At 41.1% G+C, this 21,531-nt stretch overlaps 2 protein-coding genes across 2 annotated transcripts; both read left to right on the forward strand.

Moving 5' to 3' along the window:
• Positions 1-502: 502 nt before the first annotated feature.
• Positions 503-3,747, forward strand: LOC115591120 (zinc finger protein 862-like). Its single transcript, XM_030432807.1, has 7 exons — positions 503-1,086; positions 1,195-1,384; positions 1,844-2,015; positions 2,143-2,313; positions 2,473-2,727; positions 3,399-3,418; positions 3,585-3,747. The coding sequence occupies exons 1-7, from the start codon at positions 528-530 to the stop codon at positions 3,745-3,747; spliced, it is 1,530 nt and encodes a 509-aa protein (XP_030288667.1). The 5' UTR covers positions 503-527.
• Positions 3,521-4,402, forward strand: LOC115591145 (zinc finger protein 862-like). The gene is made up of 3 exons (XM_030432869.1): positions 3,521-3,743; positions 3,879-4,017; positions 4,133-4,402. The coding sequence occupies exons 2-3, from the start codon at positions 3,904-3,906 to the stop codon at positions 4,400-4,402; spliced, it is 384 nt and encodes a 127-aa protein (XP_030288729.1). The 5' UTR covers positions 3,521-3,743; positions 3,879-3,903.
• The last annotated feature ends 17,129 nt before the right edge of the window (positions 4,403-21,531 follow it).

Below are 21,531 nucleotides of genomic sequence, written 5' to 3' on the forward strand. Positions count from 1 at the left end.
ACAGGACCTGTAGTACATGCACCGCTTTGCAGCTTACGTGAGCACTGAGCAGTATTCTTTTTTTTTTTTTTGGCAACCGAATCGTCTCCTCCAATGCAAACGCAGCATTGTAGCTACGTAATCAGATCTAACCAATGCAAGCGCAGCATTGTAGCTACGTAATTTGATCTAACTAATGCAGTGCTTCCATAACAGACCACACGCGCACACACAAGACTGCAGCGCGAAATCTAAAATCAAAACCCAAAATGGAGAAGCGAAAGAGTGTCATGAAAATGAACCCCCTCACAGATTATTATTTTAAGAAAACAAGAGAGGAGAAGAAGGAAGACAGAAACGAGAGAGACAAAGAAGAAGAAGAGGACGAAGAAGACGGGGCGTTAAACGAGGTGGATGAGCCGGGTCCGTCGGAGAGAAAGGGAGAGGGTGATGCAGGAGGCAGCCGGGGCACTGTAGCTGTAAAGCTGTACAAGTACAACCCTCAGTGGGAAAATTTGTTCAAGTGGCTGATCTTTAAAGAGGGGAAAATGCTATGTAAATGGTGCCTCGCTCACCCAAAGTTAGCGGGGAAAAACGCATTTGTGACCGGAGATGCGCAGCTGAAGAGAGACACGGTGAAGAAGCACGCCATGTCTCGCAAACATGAGCAATGCAGGGACGCCTTCATCTCATGTCAGAACAAAGTCCTCGAGAAAGCTGTGGGGCGCCAGCAGGCCAGCTCGGATGAAGAGACAATAAAACAGCTGAAAATGAAATTCAATATCGCATACTATGCAGCGAAAGAAGAAATTGCTTTCACCAAATTCCCCATACTATTCGCCCTCCACAAGAAAAATGGCGTCGACATTAACCCAACTTATAACAACGACAAACGCTGTGCAGAGATGATCGGCCAGATCGCAGATGTCATGAGAGAAGAGCTGAGAGAGAAGATCGAATCAGCACACTACCTCGCCGTCCTCATAGACGGGGACACAGATGTATCCAATACAGAATGTGAAATTGTATACATCCGTCTTGTGGAAGCTGGAAAACCTGTCAACATCCTGGTGGGACAACAGGCCCTCGGACATGCCCATGCCCTTGGTAAGTCACAGTTAGTGTGTTTTAATAAATACAATTGATTGAAGTTGTAGCTGTTATTTGGTGTGTGTGTGTGTTTTTTTAATTCAATGTGATTTTCTGCTCTATTAGGGGTTCTCAATGCCACCAAGGCTGCCTTTGCAGCTGTCTGTGAAGGGGATGGAGAATCCAGGATGAAAAAGCTTGTCTCCTTTGGTGCTGATGGGGCCTCTGTAAACATGGGCAGGCAAGGGGGGGTGGTAGCCCATCTTCAACGAGAGGCAGGCCTCTACATCATACCAATCCATTGTATGCCACACAGGTGAGTGTAAATACTATAACACTACACTATAAAGACTACACACTAAGCTGTACACTAAATACTATACCCTAAACTGTACACTAAATAAATACTATACAATAAACTGTACACTAAATAAATACTAAACTGTACACTAAATAAATACTATACAATAAACTGTACACTAAATAAATACTAAACTGTACACTCAATAAATACTATACCCTGAACTGTATACTAAATAAATACTAAACTGTACACTAAATAAATACTATACCCTAAACTGTATACTAAATAAATACTAAACTGTACACTAAATAAATACTATATACCTACACATGCTATGAATAAATAAATACACTTTAAATACTCACACAGCCATAAGTTGCACTGTTCACATCCACCATGACTACGCCTACATTTTTAATTGTCAACACATTTGTTTGAGTGTTTTGTGTTGGATGTCTGCTTCTCACACAGATTAGAGCTTGCCATACTCACACTACAGAAGAAGGAACCAAAGGTGGCCATAGTCTATGATCTCCTGCATCTCATCTGGAAAACGTACCACTACAGTGGAAAATCAAAACGAGAGCTCTATGCTCTTGGACAGGAACTTGGAGTGGATGTCCACAATCCCAGCAGTGTCAAGGTGTTGCATTAATACACATCTTAAATATTGTTTTATGGACATTCTTCAGATTTTTACCATGTAAAAGACATCATTACTAATGGTAATTATTATTATTATTATTATTATTATTATTATTATTATTAAGGGAACTCGGTGGATCCCTCACATCCACCGGGCGCTGAAGGTGTTCCTCCATCACGGAGAGGGGAAGGACCTGGCCAGTGACCCAGACCAATATTCTGTGGTACTCCAGCATATGGAGCATCTCGCCGCCTCACAGTCATGTTCTGTGGAAGTCCAAGGACGGGCCAAAAAGGTAAGTCTCTTGTGTAAGCCACAATGCATAAATTAACAACTAAGCACAGATTTATAACTAAAACATCTCCAAGTTGTCAGTATATTTAGTTCACGTGTAGTTAATTTTCAATAGGCAGCTAACAATTTCACTTTACTCATTTACTCAATCACTCAACAGATAAAGAAGGAAATGGAAAGTACTCTCTTCTGTGTGTTCTGCCACTTCCTTTGCGATCTTTTTGGAGAGTTAGCGCAGCTCAGCTTTACACTGCAGAGGAACAGTCTCATCCTCCCCACAGCCACCTCAGAGTTAAGGAAAACTGTAGCAAGAGTGCAGGCACTTAAGACCAGCCCCAAGCCAGGTGGCTACCTCGACAGACTCCAGGCTTTCAAAAGACAGGCTGAGGGAAATGTCTCTGAAATGAGATTCCAGGTCAGTTTAGGATAAGTCAGTCAGTGTTTAGTTAAGTCAGTATTTTATGATGTATGGATTTAAATTTGATCATGTTGAAGATTATCAAGGTTGAAAGGGTTTGATGATGAGGGAGGATTAAATACTGCTATTATTGTCACAACCATAATTGTAGCGTCTTCGTTGCTAAGCGACGTCAGCTGATCTGTAGTCTACTTCATACGGGAAAAAACTACTCCTATGCCACTAGTATGGATGAGTTTCACATTAACTTTAATATTTTTGGTAAATACGGTGATTTCGAGTCTTGGCAAAAGGCTGAGTTGTCATCAAAGGTCAAGAAAAGAAGAAGAGGAAAGCAGCGAAGAGGGAGAAGCGAAACGGCGTCGGTTTGGCAAACTATTTCTCTGCTGAAAAACACTGTTAACGCCTGAACGGTAACAAATAAATTGTAAAAAGACATACTGTGTGATGTTTTTTTTCGTGTTGGCAAGTAGCCGTGTAATAAGCAGGATAATCTATAGAACGGCGGTCATTATCGGGAAAATAAGTCCCTTCAGGACGGATCAGACCGGTTCGCCCTGTCGGGACTTATTTTCCCGATTGAAAATTAGCAAATAACCTCATCTCCTTTGCGGTCGAAATTGTCCCACACAGAACTCCTTTTTGCTCATTTCATTTTTGCTGTGAAGTGGGCTGTGGCGGAAAGCAAGTAAAGGCACATGTTGCACGTGTGGCACACGTAGACACGCTCCCATGAGTTGATTGACAAGTAGCTAAGAGAAAATTTAACCGATAGTATTAATCGGTCAAAGTTCCTGTTATCGGTTAACGGTTAACCATGTGCATCCCTAATTGCCACAAATCCTCTATTTTAGGTTTGGTAGTTTGGTCTCTGATGATGGTGCCAGGACCCCGCTGGACTCCTCCAAAGCCCTGAACCCAGATGCCTGGCCGAAGGATCAAGCCAGTCTGCTGACTTTTGGCAATGACAGCATTGCAGAGCTGGCAACACGATTCGAAAAGCCTTTAAGAGGGTAAGAATGCATGTGACAAACCCCAGACATGTTTTTAAAGGTCCAAAAATCTGTATCTATTATTTGAAGGCACTGCTTGGACAGCTGTGACATACAAGTTGCATGCTAACTCACTTGCTCTCCTTCATTCCTCAGAGCTGGTTGTGACATCCCCTCAATCATGGAGGAGTGGCAAAGCCTGAAGATGCTAATCAGCGAGAATTTTCCAGACAAAAGCTACTCTGACCTTTGGGAACTGCTCCTCACGAAAGACCCCTACAAGACAGACTACAGAGTAAGTCAAAACTCAGCCTTACTTGAATACTTTTCATTTGTTTTGTTTTTTTGTATGTGTTGTGTTTTGAATATTGAGAGGTGAGGGTAAAACATGGAAATTGTTTTCCCCCTAGAACATCTTGGAGTTGGTGATGATCATGCTTGTGCTGCCCATATCTGCAGCCCAGTGCGAGAGGGGGTTTTCGGCCCAAAACCGCATTAAGACATCTACACGAAGCAGCCTGGCCGTGTCCACGACAGAGGACCTGATGCGAATCAGCCTCGAGGGGCCCCCACTGGAGAGCTATGACCCAAGTCAAGCAGTAGAGAGGTGGCTTAGCTCCAAGCAGGTCAGGAGACCAGACTATGTTGACTGCTGGAGCAGGGACATTCTTCCAGTTTGATGAATTAATGAACTTTCCTAGTTGGTTATAATAAATGTTATATTTTCACACAAAAATTTGGATTGTTTGTCTTTCCTGGTTTTTGTAAAGGCAAAGAGCCAGTTATAACATTAAAACTTAGTCTACAGGGTTAGGATTAGGCTAAATAAGTACTTATTTGTTTGAAAATGACGTTTTGACCAAAATTGCTGAAATTTCATTGTGCTACTAAAAAAATGCTGTGTGCTACTAAATTTTTCAGCTTGGTAGCACAGTGCTACTTGGAAAAAAGCTTGGCGTCAAGCCCTGGTGGGTCTCTGTCTTTTTTATGTATTAAAGTTATTAAAGCCATCTGCATACTATCTGGAAGAGAGCCTTTCTCTAAGGCGTCCTTATAAACTCGATGGAGTTTTGGGGCAAGAATATCTGAAAAAACTTTATAAAATTCAGCTGGGAGGCCATCCTCCCCAGGAGATTTCCCACCCTGAAGGTCCTGTATAGCCTTTTTAACTTCTTCCAATGTAATGTCTGCTCCAATTCGGTCCTGTTCCTCCTGTGATAGAGTTGGGCAATTTACAGTGGATAGAAAAGAACTAATATCTTGAGTATTAGGGTTGTCTGATTTATAAAGACTTTGATAGACGTGGCAAATATAGCATTTATGTCCATGTCGTCTGTTTTCAAGTCACCGCCATGATTCTGCACCCCAGATATAATTGATTGAGCATACTGCTGCTTTGCTCTCTGCGCAAGAAATCTCCCTGTTCTCTCCCCTTGTTCATAATATTTTTGTTTAGTTCTGAATAATGTATATACGACTTTCTTTTGTAATATAGAGTTGTATTCCACTTTTAATTTATTTAGTTCAAGAAGAATGGAATGGTCAGATTGAGTGGAATGCACATTTTCCATTTTTTTAATGTCAACCTCCAGTTCCTGGAGACGTTGAACCGATCTCTTCTTCAAATATGAACAATGCTGGATGAGTCGGCCTCTAATCACAGCTTTAAAAGCATCCCACTCCACCACTGGATTTGACACTGAGCCTTCATTATTCACCCAATAATCCAGTATCTCGCTTTTAATAAATTCTACTGAATGCTCATCTCTGAGCAGGGATGAGTTAAATCGCCACCTAGTGGACCGACACTTGGGTAACTGGCCTAAACGCAGTGCCATCCCCACCGGTGCATGATCAGATATTAAGATAGTACCTATTGTTGTATGTTCAGTGATAGAAAGCAATGATCTTGAAATCAGAAAATAATCTATTCTTGAATAAGAGATATGTGGATGGGAATAAAAGGTAAATTCTTTGTCTGAAGGGTGGAAAAATCTCCAAGCATCTACTAAATCTAGCTCCTCCTCCATTGTATCAATTGCTTTTTGTGCCTGTGAGGGCCGAGTGACACCCCATTTGTACGTTTTATCAACCTTAGGATCCCTAACTTTGTTAAAGTCCCCGCCTAATACTATATATGAATTTCCAAACTGTGTAATTGCATTGCTAATATCTACAAAGAAACCTGGCAGGTCTGCTGTTGGAGCATATATGTTCATCAAAGTACACCTAATGCCAAAAAGTTCAGCATCCAAAGCTATCCATCTCCCTTCTTCATCTGATTGTTGTTTAAATATTTTGATGTTAAAATTCTTCCGAATTAAAATGGCGACCCCCCTCTGACTAGAAGACCCGGCACTGTAAAGGACTCTCCCAATCCAGTCCCTTTGCAGTAATAACGAATCCTTCTTCTCCAAATGAGTCTCCTGTAGGAAGACCAGATCTGGATTTTTCTGTTTAAGATACAAGAGAATCTTCCTCCTTTTGATGGCTGAGTTTGCACCCTTAACATTCAGTGATGTCAGTCTAACCAGTTCCCCCATAATTTGTTGTTAGATGTATAATGAAACTAATACTTAATCTTATGTACCCACTGATTACCAAAGAATACCTATAGGTCTCCTGTCCTGTTAGAACTCTCCCTCTTGAAAAGACTGAACGTACATAAAACTCCACACTTACAAAAAACACCCTAACGCAACATATAAAAAAGACAACAGTGAGTGAAAGCAGAACTTGAGGCTCTCCAACTCTAACTAAACTACGATAGTGCATCCGCATGAAAGGGGCACCTGGCCTGCCCTGGCTCCCCCCCACCCCACCCCCCAATCTTTTAACCCTTTATCACATAGATGTATTTTCATATATGACCCATAATAACTATTAGCCACAGCTGAACATTTTATGTCTTCCAGGAGGTAAATTAAATCAAATAAATTAAATCAAATAAAATAAATCAAATAAAAAACAACAAAAACAAAAAAAAAAAAAAAAAAAAAAAATCATCAGGCCACAAAGGGCACATTCATTATAGACACTCTGCCCATATATGTGTATATAGGCTACTCAAAACAAAAACAAAAAAAACAAAAACAAGAAAAAAAAAGGACCTTGTATCCTTTTCTGGAGACAGATGTGGAAATAACAGCCACAAGTCCAGTTTTTTGTAATGAACACCCAGGAGGATAACTAAACAACATACCTATATTAGTCTTCATGAATTTCAACCCGACACACAGTCCTATATTCCGGTGTTCAGCCCTGCGTTGTGAGGAAGGCAGCTGCTGCATCTGGCGAGGTGAAGGTGTGGGACCTGTTGTTTGCAGAGACTTTCAGAGTCGCGGGATACAGCATGGAGTATGACATCCCGCGCTCTTGAAGCTGTTTCTTCACCATGTCGAACCTCCTACGTTGCTGAAGCACATCCCGAGAAAGATCCTGAAAAAAGGAGATCCTGTTGCCTTGCCACTCGACTCTCCTCTCGCGGGCCGCTCGAAGAACTGCTTCTCTTGCGCTGAATCTCAGAAACCGAGCCAGGACATGACGGCTGCGACTGTCGTCTCGCATCGGGCCGACGCGATGGACCTGCTCCAGTTCAAATCCCGCATCCACGTCTAGCTCCAGTCCTTCAGCCAACAAATGAAGCATGAAGCCTCTTAAATCCTGCTTTTCTGCGTTTTCAGGTATGCCTGTCACACGCACATTATTCCGCCTGCTTGCATCTTCTAAGTACGTAACTTTATCCTGGAGCTTTTTTAAGTTTGATATGGCGGAGTCTATGCTAGCCCCTCGGCTGTTGCTAGCGTCCTCGAGATCAGAGATCCTAGTTTCAGCCTCCGTCACTCGCGCCCCCAGCTGTTCCACGGTGGTTTGTAGCTTCTCCAGGCCTGTTTTCATACTACTCACATCAGCTGCAATCCCGTGCAGTAGGTTTTTGATGCCAGCAAGCTCGGACGCCGTGTTGTCAGGTGTGGTCGGTCTCAGGTCTTGCGCCTCCATCTTGTTCTCCACCGTACTCTTTTTGGATTGTTTCGATGAACGAGGAGGGTTTTGCCTCGGGTCTTGTGACATATTTATTGGTCGCCCTCTCCAAAACTATCTGGCAAGGTTTAGTGACATATGAAGGCTATAACATGGGGGTAGGGGAGCCGAGTAGAGCAGAGCCGAGAGCTAAGCAGCCATGTTGGCGCCGCGCCTCACCGGAAGTCTCAATATGTATTTCTGTCAGAGCCTGGCAGTTGTAGAAAAGTTAGTGTATTGACAAAAGGAAAATTCAACAATGCGCAAAGGACTCGGACTTGGCAAATAAATGATGATGTATATGAAACGTGACATTACTTAATCAAATACATCTTAACTCTAGGAACCCAACCAACTGCTGTTTTATTTTGTTAATATACAATTCTTATATTGCATTCAGTTCATTTTGTGTCAGTTAAATTTGATCAAAGTAGAAGCTAAAGTTAGTAATAATAATTCAGTCTCTACTGATAGTGTTGTATTGCGTTACATGTAATAGGGGATGGTCAGATAAAGGCCCCTACACACCGCCCAGACGTCCAACTGCCTTATCCGACCACTCTCCGACCACTCTGTTGCCTCTTGTCTGACCCGTTCGGCAGAAAAGTTGCATTGAAAACACCGCTTCAACGTGCTGCCTACTCCACTGTAGCGTGTACGTTCTGCGCCTGCACAAGATGCAATAAGCCTCCTTAATAGTGGGTGGCGCTAGTCTCATGCCAGTAATCCAAAACACGAAAACGGGAAATGACGGAACAAATTGAGGAACGGAGTGCATAGAAAAACAAAGCGCACACAGTATTGTTCACCCAATCCGAGAAGATGTTTGTGGACTAAATATTTGGCGTATGCGAAAGATGACTATGGTTAGGCTGACACTCGCGTTGTGTGCTCTCGGGCTCGTTATGATACGAAGCCGTCACTATTGTCACCTCCGCCCCTCCAACACACTGCGCTGATTCGCTAGCATACCGCCAATCAGAGAATCCAATGGCTCAGACGTCCGACAGCCAACCTCCTCAGACTTCGCATGCTGAATCGGAGCCGTCAATGTCTGCGCGGCTCCGAAAGCTTCCGACACAGCGGAACACACCAGACAGATTTGTTCCCGACCACTGATGGGCAGGGCACTGATGTAATCCGATTACTCTTTTCAAGTAACGAGTAAAGTAAGGGATTACAATTGCAAAAACAGTAATTAGATTACTGTTACTTTCCCGCAAGCAGGCTGCGTTACTTAACCATGATTTTTTGTGAGACTGTCTTGTGAGTGACAATGACGTATGCAGGGCTGATTGCATTCCGGCGCCGGGTTTGCCCAGACAGTTCTCTGGATCTAACAGAGGCACAACTTTCACTCAATCACACTAACGATAGGACTACTAGCAAATCAGAAATACGGTGGGGGCAGGCCTTGGCCAAACAGATTGATCCAGAAAGCAGTCGCTGTTGAATCTGGACTTTCCATACTGGCAACGAGCAGTATGGAAAACCAGTAACAATTCAGAAAATCCTTTGAATCGATTCAGGCAAGCAGCGGCCAGCTGGAAGTGCCTCGCCCGCGATCTCGCTTGAGGGTCAGAGGGTGATGCGCCGTGGAAACACCGTCGGAGCTGCGGCGGGTAGCCGATGTCTGACGCACCGCTCTTTTGAAGACAGGAAACTCCCAGCACAGCCGGTCTCACTCTGGCCGCTGCACTGTGCGCCCGCGAGTAGCACTCTCCTCCGGGGAGAGAGGGGGCTCAGTGTCAACGTTTACCCCCTTGCGTCTAGCCAGAGGGCGGAGGGAACGCGGTTATGTCTGTTTATGTCAGACAAAAATGTACCATGCAGTCCCAGAAACAATGGCACTTTCTCAGCTTAACTATGGTTGCACTATTTTATAACTTAACACATCGTGTGCCTTTGTTTACATTTCAACTAGAGGTTCCTAGAGGAAAGATTTACAATTTAAGATTACTTTTTTGAATTAGAAAATTATCAACAGGTACTCTAATGAATTATTTGTTTATTACTGCTTATTACTGAATCGATATCGAAGCATTTAAATCAATATTGAATCGAATCGATATTCAATCGAATTGCGACTTGAAGAATCAAAATCAAATCGTGAGGTTCTTAACAATACCCAGCCCTACTAGAAGAGACGGGTAGTGATGCAAAGCCCTTTGGGAGCTGGTGCTACTGTAATATTGGCTCACACTGGGTTTGTTTATCTCATGTCTGACTGTTGTCCATTTATTTCCCGCTGCCACGAAAGGTCTATTGCTTTATAGCGTATTCAGGTTGTGCATCATGTTTTTGAAAAGTAACTTAGTAAAGTAACTAGTAAAGTAACTAATTACTTTTGAAAATAAGTAATCAGTTAAGTAACTGGATTACTTTCTTGGAGAAGTAATCAGTAATCAGTAACTAATTACTATTTCCAAGTAACTTGACCAACACTGTTCCCGACCTCGTCTGAGTCTCCCCAAACGCTTCAGACGTCCAACGGTTGGGCCGGTGTGTTCTTGCCTTAAGAGGTGACAAAAGTAGTTAGACAGCAGAAGTTTGACACAAAATAAGGATTTTCTTTTATAAGAATATCACATATTCATCATATATTTCTACTGAGTAACAGCACCAGCATTCACTTAGAGAATAAAAGGCTCTCTGTGTTGTTAGTCATTACATTAGTCATGGGTAATTGTGGTGTGACTACACAAGTAGTTTGACACATTTAGCTCAATGGGCAAACTGCAACCGTTATCAAAATACATGCATGGTTCTTATACTGATGGCTTGATGTATGGAGGATTAACACGTCATAAATGTATAGGTAATGAATCAAATCAAGAGACAGGAGAATGCTGAGGTAACTTTCTCATTCCACATTTTCTCTATTCAATTTGTCTCTCTCACACACAAAAGCGCACAAGCACGCACACACACACACACACACACACACACAAAGCCAGCAGAAGTCACCTTGGCAGCGGGAATGCCCTCCAGTCGCTGTTCTCGTCAGGCTCAGAGAGCGGGAGCAGCTTGATGCCGTTGTTATTGTTGTTACTGTTGTTGTGTACATCAGCCACCAGGGGAAGAGTGCAGTGGCCTGGGGTATCTGCTCTGTTGTCAATGACAGTCAATGACACTGCTGCTAAGTGAAAAGGATTAGCCAACTCGCTCTCACCCCCTCTCTCTCTCACACACGCGCGCACACACACACACACACACACACACACAAATACTTTCAGCGCACTGGCTTTGCAGAAAGTTTTTAGAAAGCGTAGAGGTAGTATGAAGTACATGGGAAAGCTGACAAATGATGGACAGAGAGAGATGGAGACAGCTTGTGGACAAACAGTATTACTGCGTACTGGACTCAGATCAGAATGCGCAGACACACACACACAAAAGGCTGCACACAGGTAGTTCCACATTTTCATCATATCATATCATGTATGTGCTGGGAGTAACTGGATCTAATTTAAATCCTAAAGTTTTAAGCTTTCTGCACTAATGAGTGCAACAGAATTAACTGTTGAGTGTGAGAGGTGGCTATGAAGTACATTGTGTCCATGCCCAGACAGAGAGGGTCTAATCAGGCAACATACGTGACACCTCTTGTATGGGTGTGTGCAGGCTTTAATGGCTTTTGCACCCCTTAAACCTTTTCAGATGATGGATGGAGGATAGTCTCAAATTTTCAACGCTTCATACCATAATTTCTTACCGCATTGGTAGACTTGCTGACACTGTGGTTCAAAGTCAGCTCTAAAGTCTAACAGCTGCACGCTGGTGGCAGGTGGTCAATTTTTCTACACTCTAAATGAAATATTGCTTTTCCCTGAGTGGTGCGTTTGATGTGTGATTGACATGTCAGTTCATTAGCTACTTAGGCCTCCAGGAATGGGGACTCAAAGACCTCCGAGATATAAGGGATATACCGGGAGAAGATTTTCTCTGTTAATTTGCAACCTCAACTATTCCACAGTGCTCACCGCAGAGACTATTAGCTGCTCCAAGATCCAAGCTGTAATCCAAGGGCGATCTTGACTTTGCCCTCGTTGCTCTTCAACGTGGAACTGCTTAACTCACAGTCTTAAGTCAGCATGTATTTTTTGAAAGCACCTTAAAATCCAAGTGTTTCTGTGAACATTTTCCTCTCTTTAATTCTGACTGTTTTGTAATATAAATTACTGGTGACAAGATGAAAAAATCTCCTGAAGTTGAAAGCTACATACAGAATTCTGAGAGACGCACTTATGCTGGCTTCATTAAGATAATTACAGATTGGATAAGAAATTGCAGTGTTTGTGTTGAGCTCTGGTAGTGGCATCAAATGTAGGCCTAAAGCTCACAGGCACAGCACTGGTGAAGAAAATCATTTGACATTTGCAGGACATTATTCTGTATTTTATTACCTCATAACTAGTAATATTGATTGGATTCATCCATAATCTATATCTGTAGGTATAAAATGTTCTTTAGCCCCACCTCATGGCTGCTACTGAATGTTACTGAGTTTTTTCCATCTTTCCATGAGAAGACAGAGTGAGGATTTTATAACAGTAGTGTGTAGAGGTGTGTGTGCGTGAGTGTGTCAATGTCAATGGCAATCCCAAAGGCAGACAGTTCTTATCATCCTTCTCTCATGAGATGCTACTAAAATATGCTACTATGCTAAAAAAAGGTGACTAAATATAACCACACTACAAACTGTATGCGACTGCCAATTCTATTGTTTCAAATTATTGAACTGAAGAAAATAAAGCTCACAGAATACATTAAAATGTCACTTCAAGAAAAAAAACATTTTTAGGTTGCTCCAGCTATCTGCGCTTTTGCTCATGATAATATTGTCCTCACAGTTGTTAAATATTCCAACACATGTGTGACTGAGCAGCCTAACAACCCAATTTATAAATTTAAATCTATCCATTGTAGCAATCCGCCACACTGCCTGGTTCAACTGCATACTTTAACCCTGACCCTTTGTGCACATTCACTGTCTTCCAGTGCAATAATGGCATTTGGGAAACATTACGAGTCCTTATAAATTACCTTTACTTAACTAGGAAGTGACTTTGAGATTAAAATCTCTTTTACAATTGAGACCTAGCTAAGACAGGGCCAAAATCGAGGACATGACAAGACAGCAACAACATCACATCAACATAGCAGCAGTAAGTACAAAATTACATTTCGTAATACAGTGCGTAGACGAGGCAACAATATTTAGGCATGTGTGATGCAACCGCAGTTGGCAGTGACCACTTCCATTATTCTTCATTTAAATTGATGTAAATGTGTGCTCACTTTCCATTTAAAGTGGTTTAGATAAATATACTGTTCAGATCTGCGTACAACCTGCACCTCTGACTACATGTGTTTCTTTGGACTTAAAGGTTGAATATGTAATATGCTTATTAAAAGCTATATTCTTTTAAAAATAATACATCCACGGGGCGTTTAGAGGGGCGCAGATTAAAAGTAATGCGTTTCCTTGAAAAATTATATTTAGTCTGAAATAAATAATTTAAGAAATTTTGACAGGTTCGACAACGACTTCCTGTTTACATCGTACCAGCCAAATAGCAGCCGGCATTGCGGGTTGCCAATTTCGCAACCTCGGCAATGCTGCAAGTCTGCAAGCTCTTCAGAGCCCCAGCGAACGGTGCGTTATCTGTCCCAGCAGCTGAGTGACCGGAGAAGAGCAAAAACCAGAGTAAATATCGGTGAAGCATACGCTCGATGGACTCAGGTAAAGGATTTCCACGGCATCAAAACACACGCGGAAATGGCGAACTTTCTCCTGGATCGGTAAGCTAACTTGCTTGCTAACTTAGCTAACGTTACCTGTCGGTCAAACTCCTCTGCTATACTTATTTTCATTATATCACGTTGATCCTAGATATGAGAATACTGATCGTGACCCATCGACCTCCACACCCAGTAAACGGAGGAAACGGAGGCGGCTCAATCCTCCTGCCCTGTCCAGTATTGCTGGTTCACTTTCACCATTGCGGTCAGTGGCTATAATAAAGAATATTCTAGCTAGCTAATCGATTTACATAGGTCTCAAAATAGAGACAAACCTGGCAACCCGACCGCTGGAATTACTTTTTTGTTGTCGCGACTACGATCTTGAGACACTAGATGGCGGCATTCAGCTCATATTCCATATTTCACCTTTAATGCCACTACGTTGTCCAATTTAAAAATCTCAGTAAATAAATTATTGTGTAGATCATAACCTGCAGGACTGACTAATTTTATTTCTCAACACATTTTGCTTTCAAAAGAGACAAAGCCAGACTACCTGACTTTTCTACAGTCAACTTTAGGAGATACACTTTCCCTTTAATCAGTGAGAGTACAGTAAGATCTTTACTGTTATCATTCATTGAGCTATAATACTGTCATTTGTGTACTTTAGTCAACATTTGCATGTAACAGAATTAGGGCAAATTACAGGCAAACCCTCCTCTGAAGCTAAGATTGTGTGGAATTGCCAACTGTGCTGAGTCTAATGAGACACACTATAGAGGTAATAGCGGGCCAGAAAGGTTCCTATCTACATTCATCACAAAGGAATACTCAATACTGTTGTGGCGTACTTTCAATGGAATAGGACTTTAGCCAATTAAAAACCTTTCCAATCTCTATTCTGAAATCAAATTGACCAGGTTACGAGCACACCTACGGTTCTAAAGTGCCTTAAGCTAATTAGTTTTTACCCCCTGCCCATGCCTCTAAAGTCAAAGCTAACAATTACAATCCTGTCGCCCTGGGTTGCACTTCTGATGTTAGCCAATTACAGCTACTTTCAAAGTTATATCATCCAATTACCTTCCCTTGCCACCCCGGATTCCGTGGACCCATTAGCCAATTATACATCCCACACAATGGGTTTCTCTGGCACGCACTAGCACAATGCCAGGATCTGTGAATCGACATCATGAAAACGTGTCACTCCCTCAGTCTTTTTTTTTAGAAGTCCAAAACCCTATTATTAGCAGCTATCAAAGCCTGAATGTGGTTCCCTCCAACTCAAGCCGAGGCGACAGCTGCCCCTGTGCAGCATTCTCTCATGATAATATGGCACTTACTCACCTTCACTGGAGCAAGATAATGATAACCTAGAGATGGCTGCTCACAGCACTGCATAAGCTTTCAGGTGTCTGGATTAGAAATGGGGAGAGTTTCAGAGCCTGAGGTTACTCGTGTCTGTGTTGGAGCCATTGACCCACCATCAAATGAATTGTGTGATCTCATGACCTCTGTGAAATGCCTAAAACTAGGGTTGTTGTGGTGCAGAGAAGTCACTTTTTGGTTTGTTCCAAAGTTTAGGATTGATGGATTGGTGCGAGTTCAGCACAGCAGATCAAAAAGACAAAGGCATGCAAATAGGTTTATTTTCAATGGACAATACTGCAAGCGTTCAAAGTCAAACAACGTCCTTTTGCTGGAGCCAGAAGTACCATTTTGTAAAATGGCAACTTTGGTTCACTATATTGATAAAACAAAAAATTAGGGACCTTTTAATCATTGACGTAGTGAACTTCAGGGACAGTTACCAAAAGGCATGGGTCACAAAAGTCTTTGAAAATGACACGTATCTAATAAAAATTGAAGACACAAAATGAACATGTGCAGACACATCAGTTCATGTCAGATGTCATATCAGATAAACTATGGTTAAAATATGGTGAAATTGGCATTTTGTTTCTGAGTGCAACACCGCTGTCGAAAATGCCAGGTCTATAACAATTTGTTAGACGTAACATAAACTACATACAAAACTCATTATGTCATAACAATGTTACATGTTAAAAAATGTCTTAGTCTAATACTCTTCTTCACTCTTCAAACTCTGTGATCCTACCCTCCTACTGAATTTACTAAGTGCAGAAACAAGTGATATGGGGGCGGAGTGGCTGAGACAGAGATTTGTCCAGTGTGGAGGGATAATTGCTGGTGATGGACTTTTTTCCGACCTTAGATGATATATAAGTATGTACTTTCAGGTGCTTGGTGATTACTGACAAGGGAAAGTCTGCACTTACCAACTGTTATTACTAAATGAGTGCGTTTTACTTTATCACTGTCAGAACAGAACTTTTTTTTACAAGTCACTAGTTACCTCTTCAGCTCATCTGTGGCTGTTTCTGAAGTGATGACTCCCAAAAAAGCTGCTATATAAAAAAATAAATAAAAAAATGCTGACAGAAAAGTACTGAGATATCAGAGGAAACAGCAGGGGTTCCTCTAAAGCTTGGATACCAAATAAATGCACTCGAGAGAGAAGGCAGTGCTGGAGTGTTTGTGAATGATGTTTGTCTTTTACATATATTTCTATTCATATATCTCGACGACTCGAGTGTAAAGGCAGAAAAACACAAACCCTAAAACTAATAAGCTCAGTAGCCGTCTGTGAATGCTAAAAGTGAGAAAAACTGTGTGAACAGCCAATGTTGTCAGCACCCTGCTGTGACTGTGAACGGATTGATCAATAACGGATGTGAGACTCATGGAGCGTTAGTTACATTTTAATGACTTGGACTGTTGCCTCTTAATTGTATGTGTTGTTTGCAGTAATGAATTATCCCCTGCAATACAAGCTGTGCTGAGATAAAGGACTAATGCAACAACAACAGAGAAACATAAAGGCGGCTTTAATATGATAACTTCAGGTGCATTTGCATATAACATTCAGTACATTCGACATCAGCCAAGACATTACCAGACTTTGACAAATGAAATCCTGCCTGATGTTCTCCATGTAGATGTTTGTATGTACAGCTGTTGTTACACTCCAATAACACCTCAACTGCCAAAGAAACCTTCGCCTGAAATTACCTGGGGCGAATTTACATTGCTCAAACAGCATGAGGTGTATTTACCTTCATACATTTTATCCAAGGTTGCTTTAGAGTACAGCGTGATAAAAATGTATAATTTCACCATCAAATGATGTCAATAAGTGTTATCAGAAGCTAGTGGCAATGACGATGTGGAGGCATCTATGAAGAGCGAGAGTAGACCACCAGTAGCAGTTACAGTTATTCCTTCCACGCTCCTCACTGTTTTCCATGTTCCTCGTGTCTCCTGTCTCACTTGTTGCATTATGATACCCACACCACAATACTGTTTAATAGGTTAAAGATGTAATATGGCATAATGCAAAATGCAGCATGCCACAAATGCCACAGCGTCCTACTACATCTGGTCTCATTTTGCAGGCCCACAGTCCTCTGCCAGATGAGGAAATTTTGCTGGCACAGAAGTGAGAGGCTTTGAATGCAGGTAATAAGGAGAGAAGGTTAAGTAAGAACATTTACGTAAGTGACTTTCAATGTGCCACTTATCCGGGCTCCATCACCTCCCTCTCCTTCACTTCCCTCTTAAAATGTAAAGGATGCCACGATGGGGCCTAATCGCCAAAGTCTCTCATTATAAAAAGGAAGTCTCCCTTGATTGAAAATAAAAATAAAGAAATATAATGTAATTTTGTACTTTCGAAGCCTGCAGTATGGTGTTCAGTTCTATTGATTACACTGAATCCATACCTCTCATGCCAGATGAAGACCTCATTAATAAGCACTTAGTATCCATCTACCCCATATCTTCAAGTTAAAAGCCACATAAGATCCTGTCATTAATTCTTATTTAATGAATTAATAAGTCCTGTAATGTCCTGACATTTGTTGGATTAATCTACTCAGTTACTAGTCACACTGGTTGTAGTCTGTGCAACGAATGATAAAATTCACACCGAACTTCTTTTTATCCAGCATAAGTCAACTACATAATGGATGTTGTTCTGGATCTATATGCTCTTTTGTATTAAAACTGATATTTCCCTGCTGGAAATACGAAAAGGTAAACAGAAATAAATAGACACAACACAACATGGCTCATGGGGGCCGTGTTCTGCTTCCTTTTGCTTTGATTCTTTGTTGCGTTCTTCTAATTTAGCTAGTTAAAACCATTGACCCCTCCGGTAAAATGTCATTTTGGTTGGAAAATTGAATTACCTGTCCACTCTTCCACTGTACTGCCGCTTTCATTTTCCAAACCGCAGACTCGGTGCTGGGCTCGCCCTGTGACTCACACCAGGGGTCACAAGTTAAATTGTGACACCAACCTTCACTTTTCCCCCTTTCATCATTTCTCTCGCCGGGAGGTCACATAAAAGACAAAATAGGGATTGTTGGTTAAGCAAACAGCACCCAGGGTGCCTGCTTTTAGTGGGAGTTTCATCTCTTTGTCTGAGGTATCACAGCAGCAGAATAAAGGTGATATTAAAACAGTTTCTTCTTATTCAATTACTCACCTTCCATGGGGTTTGTTTGTTCCTCTGTTCATGGGCTTTAATGCAGTTATAATTGGCTCCGTGGCACTTGAAACTCACTTACTACCTATTGCAATTGAATACCAATTATGTGTGCACGCATATGGATGCGTAATGACTTTAAGGTATATCCTGTGGAGTTTAAATCAATTTTGTTGGCTATGTAAAAGGGTTTGTGAGGCATTTCAAGTACATCCTCTGGTGATTGAATAGCCATTTGTGTTTTCATCTTTGCTTCATTAGCAGTCATCTTGTTTTTGGTCAATACTATCGACCTGAGGCACACAGAGAACATCCTCTCCAATAAAGACGAAAATGTTTGCCTTTATCCGTGTGCCTCTTTAATCCTGTAAGACAGACTTCAGTCGAAAGAGTCCTTATCATTAAAAAACTCTGTTGGATCTTTTTAAATGCAAGCTGCTGTGTCCACCAGCATTGTTTGTCTCTGCTGGACAATAAATGAGTGAATGTTTGTATTTTATACATGAAAAAATTCTTGAAAATGTGTTAAATCATTCAGATTTGTTGCTCTGAATTTCAAATCCAGATTACGTTTTTGGCAGCCACAACATTCCTGAACCAGAAAATGGGATACAGTTCCTGGTAGTCACAGCTACTTTGGGCAATGCATTTGAGCAAATGTACCAGTGCTTTCTTCAGATGCACTTGATGTGCTTGAGTAATTTTATGAGCGCTAATCTTCTGTTTTGGTTAATTACGTAGATGGGAAATCTTGCTTGTTCAGGTTTTAACACTTCTCCTTGCTCTCGAAAGTCTTTTCATTGAGTGATTAAAAATGTTTTTATTCTGCTGCAGGTGTTTGGATGAATCACTTTAATTCTGTGGTTAGTTAAAGGTGCAGTTTCCTTTTAATGTGTTTGGTCTTACATATGTATCGCACTGCTATCGTTTCATAATCATTTCAAGTTTTACCTATAGACGACCTGCCTCTCACCTTTCTTCCTACACTTATTCTTTCTTTTTTGTTTTGATGTGTGAGGGGAAATCCACTGGCCTTTTTGAAACTGCCACTGTGAATATTTAAGAGAAAGAATGCATTACATCATTATCATTTGTTTGTAGCTTTCTGGCCTGCATCATGGGTGTTTTGGTTCACTTTTACCACTCTCTTAGCATTTTTGGCTGCAGAAAGCAGCTATTGTCTACAGACAGCTCTAAAACGTAAAAAAAAAAGAGTTGCATTTTGCTGCTAAATAGCCAGGGCCCCAAAACAGAGGGAAAGGAGAGTCATTGTTTCCAAGGTAGACAGATTGCTGCATGTGTGAATGAGCAACCATTGGATGCATTTTTGCCATATCATCTTAAAAGGTCAATGTTGTCTTGTTTCTGCAGACCCCCCAAACATATTATACCTGTAATAAGCTCACTGGGGCTGCAACTAGTGATCATTAATCTGCCATCTATTCACACGATTATTTGTTTGGCAGTAACTTGTTAAACATTTTAACTCATAGCATTTTACCAGAGCCTGAAGTACTGTCTTTGATTTTGATGATGTTCTGCCACATTGTCCAATCTTCAGTCCAAAACCCAATGACTCTAAAAATCTGCATAAATTAAACCGAGCAAATCAGTTTTTCAAATAGCTGGTAGTTAAGTTTCTTTCAACTGACAGTTAAATGTATTGTTTTGATATAAATATAACTGACAATATAAAAATAAATGCAGATCAGGATTCATTGGAAAGGTGTGAGAGATGTGTGACAGCACAAGATGACAGGACAAAGAGAAAAAGGGATCCAAGGTGGTAAAAGCTGCAGCAGAGGCAGGAAGTGATGGAGAAATGATGGTAATGGAAAGCGTTGCTACACCAAGAGCACTCATTAACCTGTCCCCTCCGATCCAAGTCTGAGCATTCAGCATTTTACGATGAAGCAAAACGATGGGCCGAAAAAAAGGAAGAAAAGAAAGAGAAAGCCCTTCATTCAGTCCCCCATCCTGATCTCATGAGGAGGACAAATTGGAAACAGAGACACGGCTCTTGAGACCTTGAGGAAATTAAATACTGAATTCAATGGGCAGGCCGACTCAATCACACCACGCTTTTGTAAAATGACTTGGGAATTGAATCCCTTGCTGCTTAGCCGGGGATGTTATTGCTCTTGTAGCTATTTCTGTTTAACTAGGTCCGGGCACTGGCCGGGTCAACCTCACACACACACGCACAAGCCCAACACACACGCACACACACGCATGCATACTTATTTAGATAAAGATACATTTAATATCACACAAATGCATCGGCACATATGTACATAAAAACAACCTGCTAACAGTGAGCATTTAATATATTTTTTATCCTTTAAAAGAATAAGAAAAGCTGAAGGCAAAGCAAACATTTTTCAAAATGAAAAAGTTAAGGGTCATTAATTAATTTTCTGATATTTAATCTAATTTATCAGCTAGAGTGAATATGTGACATCTTCTACATCATCAGATTATCCATTATTTCCTACCTACTTTAACAATGTATTAACTTAAGTATTTGCATAAAGAAACATTCATCCGAATGAAATAAATTCACTCTTATTCAGAACTTTAAAACAGGAAATGTTCAGGAGAAAACCAGTGTTCCATCAATCAATGAGCCTGGATAAGCAAACAGCAAAAACCAATATCAGTGTGATTCAACGACCAATAGATAAGCTCTGTATTCTAATGGAGGCAGCAGGATGAATGGAGGGAGGCCATGATTTTCCAGCCTTCACTATGGACTGTTTCAGATATTCTGACATTATTATAAACTTCGATGAGACAGATAGTCATCAATAACTGAATGGACTTTTAATTTCAAGAGCATAATTGATTTCTAATATGTAATTGTTTTATTTTGGCTCCTTTAGAATCTTATTTATGTAATTGTTTTGCTAAAGCCAACAATTAGGGGCCGGAATGTTGGAGCCTATTAATTCTTTGTATTAATTATTTAGAAAATAATGAGTACATGGTAATGGTATACAATAATGCTAATGATAGTGATGACTATTCAGGATGTATATTGAACTGTTATTTATTATGATTGTAGTCAGGCCATTCTCCTCCTGCGATTAGAGAGAGAGTACAGCTGGTTTGGCCTTTTGTCTGCTTTTTGTGTTGAAGGAGTGAGGAGTGAAACAGTTTATCAACCGCTAAATTACGTTTTTTATTTGCTCATTGTTTTAAGTCAACCCGGAGAATATTTCTGTTTACGTAAATAAATTCAAATAGTGGGGCGGCTTAGCTGAAAAATCGTGCACTTTGTGATAAAAGCATGAAATTTGGTACAGTTAAGGCCAAAGGCAGTCTGAAAAAAACTGGATATCGGGCCATCGTGAATTTTCAACATGGCGGCCGTGGTGGCCATTTTAAAAATGGCCACCACTGACAACAGTATTTAGATCAATTTTCTTATTTGCATAGTATAAAATATGATGTTGATGATCTTGTTAG

The sequence above is a fragment of the Sparus aurata genome, chromosome 1, assembly GCF_900880675.1.
Source record: "Sparus aurata chromosome 1, fSpaAur1.1, whole genome shotgun sequence".
NCBI classification, from domain to species: domain Eukaryota; kingdom Metazoa; phylum Chordata; class Actinopteri; order Spariformes; family Sparidae; genus Sparus; species Sparus aurata.

What these genes read in the sequence shown, in the direction of transcription:
- LOC115591120 (XM_030432807.1), top strand. Translation starts at nt 528, where the DNA reads ATGCTATGTAAATGGTGCCTCGCTCACCCAAAGTTAGCGGGGAAAAAC. An exon ending in ACAATCCCAGCAGTGTCAAG is followed by an intron (nt 2,016 to 2,142) that starts GTGTTGCATTAA and finishes ATTATTATTAAG; the next exon opens with GGAACTCGGTGGATCCCTCA. An exon ending in TCCAAGGACGGGCCAAAAAG is followed by an intron (nt 2,314 to 2,472) that starts GTAAGTCTCTTG and finishes ATCACTCAACAG; the next exon opens with ATAAAGAAGGAAATGGAAAG.
- LOC115591145 (XM_030432869.1), top strand. Translation starts at nt 3,904, where the DNA reads ATGGAGGAGTGGCAAAGCCTGAAGATGCTAATCAGCGAGAATTTTCCA. An exon ending in CCTACAAGACAGACTACAGA is followed by an intron (nt 4,018 to 4,132) that starts GTAAGTCAAAAC and finishes TTTTCCCCCTAG; the next exon opens with AACATCTTGGAGTTGGTGAT.